Genomic DNA, 5,000 nt, shown 5'->3' with positions numbered 1-5,000 from the left:
GACTGTGTGTGTGTGTGTGTGTGTGTGTGTGTCTGTAGATGATCTGACTGTGTGTGGGTGTGTGTGTGTGTCTGTGTGTGTGTGTCTGTCTGTGTGTCTGTAGATGATCTGACTGTGTGTGTCTGTAGATGATCTGACTGTGTATCTGTAGTTGACCTGACTGTGACTGTGTGTGTGTGCGTGTGTTTTTGTGTGTGTGTGTGTGTGTGTGTCTGTAGATGATGTGACTGTGTATGTGTGTGTCTGTAGATGATCTGACTGTGTGTGTGTGTAGATGATCTGACTGTGTGTGTGTGTGTGTGTGTGTGTGTGTGTGTGTGTGTAGATGATCTGTGTGTGTGTCTGTAGATGATCTGACTGTGTGTGTGTGTGTGTGTGTGTGTCTGTGTGTCTGTAGATGATTTGACTGTCTGTGTGTGTGTGTGTGTGTGTGTGTGTGTAGATGATCTGACTTTGTGTGTCTGTAGATTATTTGACTGTGTGTGTGTGTGTGTGTGTGTGTGTGTGTGTGTCTGTAGATGATTTGACTGTGTGTGTGTGTGTGTGTGTCTGTATAATATCACATTGTGTGTGTCTCTATATGTTGTCTCTGTAGGTTGTCGTGTATGTATGTAGTTGATCTGACTCTGTGTGTGTAGATGATTTAACTGTGTGTGTCTGTAGATGATCTGACTGTTTGTGTGTGTGTGTGTGTGTCTTTGTGTGTCTGTAGATGATTCTACCTTTTGATTGTGTGTCTGTAGATGATCTGACTGTGTGTGTGTGTATGTGTGTGTGTGTGTGTGTCTGTCTGATCGATGATGTGACTGTGTGTGTGTGTGTCTGTAGATGATCTGACTGTGTGTGTGTGTAGATGATCTGACTGTGTGTGTCTGTAGATGATCTGTCTGTGTTACTGTAGATGATCTGAATGTGTGTGTCTGTAGATGATCTGACTGTGTGTCTGTAGATGATCTGACTGTGTGTGTCTGAAGATGATCTGACTGTGTGTCTGTAGATTATCTGACTGTGTGTCTATAGATTATCTGACTGTGTGTCTGTAGATGATCTGACTGTGTCTGTAGATGATCTGCCTCTGTGTCTGTAGATGATCTGTCTGTGTGCCTGTAGATGATCTGACTGTGTGCCTGTAGATGATCTGACCGTGTGTGCCTTTAGATGATCTGACAGTGTGTGCCTTTAGATGATCTGTCTGTGTGTCTGTAGATGATCTGACTGTGTGTCTGTAGATGATCTGACTGTGTGTCTGTAGATGATCTGACTGTGTGTCTATAGATTATCTGACTGTGTATGTCTGTAGTTGATCTGTGTGTATGTCTGAAGTTGATTTGACTGTGTGTGTCTGTAGATGAACTGACTGTGTGTGTCTGTAGATGATCTGACTGTGTGTCTGAAGATGATCTGACTGTGTCTGTAGATGATCTAACTGTGTGTCTGTAAATGATCCTGCAGATTATCTGAATATGATCCCACTGTGTGTCTGTAGATTGAACTGACTGTGTGTGTCTGTAGATGAACTGACTCTGTGTCTGTAGATGAACTGACTGTGTTGTGTCTGTAGATGATCTGACTGTGTGTGTCTGAAGATGATCTGACTTGTAGATGATCTGACTTTGTGTGTCTGTAGATGATCTGACTGTGTGTGTCTGTAGATCATCTGACTGTGTGTTTCTGTAGATGATCTGACTTGTAGATGATTTGACTTTGTGTGTCTGTAGATGATCTGTGTGTATGTCTGAAGTTGATTTGACTGTGTGTGTCTGTAGATGATCTGACTTGTGTTTCTGTAGTTTATCTGTGTGTATGTCTGTAGTTGATCTGACTGTGTGTGTCTGTAGATGATCTGACTGTGTGTGTCTGAAGATGATCTGACTGTGTGTGTCTGTAGATGAACTGACTGTGTGTGTCTGTAGATGATCTGCCTGTGTGTCTGTAGATGATCTGTGTGTGTCTGTAGATGATCTGGCTGTGTGTCTGTAGATGATCTGACTGTGTGTCTGTAGATGATCTGTGTGTGTCTGTAGATGATCTGTGTCTGTGTATCTGTAGGTTGTCTGGCTGTATGGTGTCAGAGGAAGGCTGTGGTTATTTGTCTTCGGCTCTGAGTTCAAACCCCTCACACCTGAGAGAGCTGGATCTGAGCTACAATCACCCAGGACCATCAGGAGTCCAGCTGCTCAACGACAAACTGGAGGATCCAAATTATAAACTGCAGATACTCAAGTATGTCAAACACTAATACTGACATACTGAACGTGTGTGTGAATGATGTTGATCTAGATTAAATTGTTTTATTAACAACATTTGGGAGGAGCTTGTTCAGATTAGTCAATCAGTTTAGCACAGGTAGAGCTCGTTCTGATAATTAATTCAATTATCACTGAAATTCTTATATATATATAGTCAACTGACCTCCGTCCCATGACAGCTTTTGCCCGGTCACTACAATGCCCGAAATCCAACTTTTCCCTTCTGATGATGAGTTTGGATCCCCATCTCAACCTACTGGCCCCAAAGCTACCCCACCAGGTCCAGCTGATGAGACTCAAGCTTCAGCACGTGGGTGTCAGCTTACGTGTTTGGCCACTCGCACGCCAAGATGGCGATGACTTTGCTCGTCCCCACCAGAAAGACATCTGTCTCACCAGCGTCCTCTTTTGTCTCCATTCTGCCATTACTCCAATCGAAAAGTGGACATTTTGGTGCTGAGACAAGCGCTGATTAATGCACACGTACAGTTTTCCCAGTTAATGAACAAAGCACAGCTTTATTCTTTGTACATCTCTTTGCAGCCAGCTAACCCTCCAAAACAGTCATTAGAGCCATCAGTGAGCCTGAGCCATGCTCCAGATTCCACCGCTGCAGAACCTCTTTCTCCTCCCTCCTCTGCAACAGAAGCTGGCGTGAGGCTACCTCCACCAGTGGCTCAAACCTATGCTCCTCCTCCATTCCCTTCTTCCACCTCTCTCTGTGTTCCTCCCCAACCACAAGGAGTCCATCCATGTGTAACACTGCCTCCGCAAACTCTGGTTTCACTCCCTCACAATTCTGTTCTTCAATCCAAATCTCAGTTCACTCTAAAAACGATGCATTAAGAGCGGGGGGTGTGAAAACTTTTGAATTTGAAGATCAGGGTAAACTGAACTTATTTTGCCTTCTGGGAAACATGTAAGTATGATCTGTAGCTTCTGAAGGGCAGTACTCAATGAAAAATATTATATTTAGGCAAAATAAGAGAAATGTACACATGTTCAAAAGTTTACACCCCCGGCTCTTAATGCATGTTTTTTTTTCCTTCTGCAGCATAAGTGAACGTTTGAACCTTCTGTAATAGTTTCATATGAGTCCCACAATTGTCCTCAGTGTGAAAATATGGATCTCAAAATCATACAGTCATTGTTGGAAAGGGTTCAAATACACAAAAATGCTGAAAAACCAAAGAATTAGTGGGTGCTGAAGGATTTATCTGAAGAACAGCGGGCAGTTGAACTGTTCAGGACAAACTAGAGACTAATGAACAACTATCACAAAAAAACAAAAAAAACAAGTGTGGATCATTCAGGTAACAACACAGTATTAAAGGGGTCATCAGATGCCAAATTCACTTTTGTAGTTGTTTGAACATAAATGTGTGTTGGAAGTGTGTGTAAACATCCATCCTATAATGATAAAAATCCACCCAGTTTTTTTTTTTAAATCCCCTTTTTCAAATCAGGCTGTTCTGAGATTCCTGTCAGAATTACATAGTAAATTAACTATAGTCCTCCCACTATAGTTGATTGACAAGTCTGTCTTACCTTAGACCAGCCCTTATTGAGCTCAGAGCTGTCCGCCATTGTGTCAACTCTATAGACTGTATAAAAACATGGACGTAGTGTCCGTGACATCACCTGTAGTTTTCTGAAGAGTGTTTTTGAAGCTTAAAGTGGGCGGAGTGGGCCATGGCCATCTTGGCAGCGTGTCACCGTGCGTCACTCCCGGATGTGAGAGCTGGTTGTTGAAGCCATGCCCACCTAGCTCGACGGCAGTGTCAGCAGTGCAATCCATCTTTCACTCCAGTGGCCACGCCCTTAATTATGCAGAACTTTAAGGCTTAATATAATTTAAACAGATGAGTAGAGATTCACCCCCCTCACAGTTGTCATGAAGGGCAAAATTAGCTATAGAATCAGAATCACATTTATTGGCAAGTACTGTATGTATACATGTACGAGGTATAATGATCAGCCTTATCGTCTGAATTACATGAATTTAAAATGGGGTCAGATTAAACTGTGTGAGGGATTTGAGTGTTTAAAAAGATGAGTCAAACAACGTTAAAAGTGAAAATCAAATATGTATTTACAATGTTCACAAGAGACTTAAAACAACACAATAAAACTAGTAAAGTCAAGTCATCTTTATTTATATAGCGCTTTAAACAAAAAAGATTGTGTCAAAGCAACTGAACAACATTAATTAGCAAAACAGTGTGTCAATAATGCAAAATGACAGTTAAAGGCAGTTCATCATTGAATTCAGTGATGTCATCATGCAGCTCAGTTCAGTTTAAATAGTATCTGTGCAATAATTTGCAATCAAGTCAACGATATCGCCGTAAGAAAACTGTCCCCAACTAAGCAAGCCAGAGGCGACAGTGGCAAGGAACCAAAACTCCATCAGTGACAGAATGGAGAAAAAAACCTTGGGAGAACCCAGGCTCAGTCGGGGGGGCCAGTTCTCCTCTGACCAGACGAAACCAGCAGTTCAATTCCAGGCTGCAGCAAAGTCAGATTGTGCAGAAGAATCATCTTTTTCCTGTGGTCTTGTCCCGGTGGTCATCTGAGACAAGGTCTTTACAGGGAATCTGTCTCTGGGGATCATCTAGTTGTCCTGGTCTCCGCTGTCTTTCAGGGCTGTAGAGGTCCTTTCTAGGTGAATTAGTAATCCTAGGCTGTCAAAAGCACAGAGTCTTTCCAAACCATCAAAACAGTCCTTAAGAATTCCAGCGTGCTGTAAGT

At 42.4% G+C, this 5,000-nt stretch overlaps 1 protein-coding gene across 1 annotated transcript in view; it reads left to right on the top strand.

Annotated features, from left to right (window-relative positions):
- Positions 1-5,000, top strand: part of LOC122138165 (NLR family CARD domain-containing protein 3-like) — a 24,535-nt gene that overhangs the window by 13,927 nt on the left and 5,608 nt on the right. Inside the window, exon 4 of the mRNA XM_042729114.1 lies at positions 2,050-2,223. Within this exon, the coding sequence (XP_042585048.1) occupies positions 2,050-2,223 (174 nt within the window). The remainder of the gene's footprint in view (positions 1-2,049; positions 2,224-5,000) is intronic.

This window comes from Cyprinus carpio, chromosome B8, assembly GCF_018340385.1.
Source record: "Cyprinus carpio isolate SPL01 chromosome B8, ASM1834038v1, whole genome shotgun sequence".
Taxonomy (NCBI): domain Eukaryota; kingdom Metazoa; phylum Chordata; class Actinopteri; order Cypriniformes; family Cyprinidae; genus Cyprinus; species Cyprinus carpio.
Note: the sequence above shows the minus strand (reverse complement) of the source record. Positions and strands in the feature narration are given on the sequence as shown.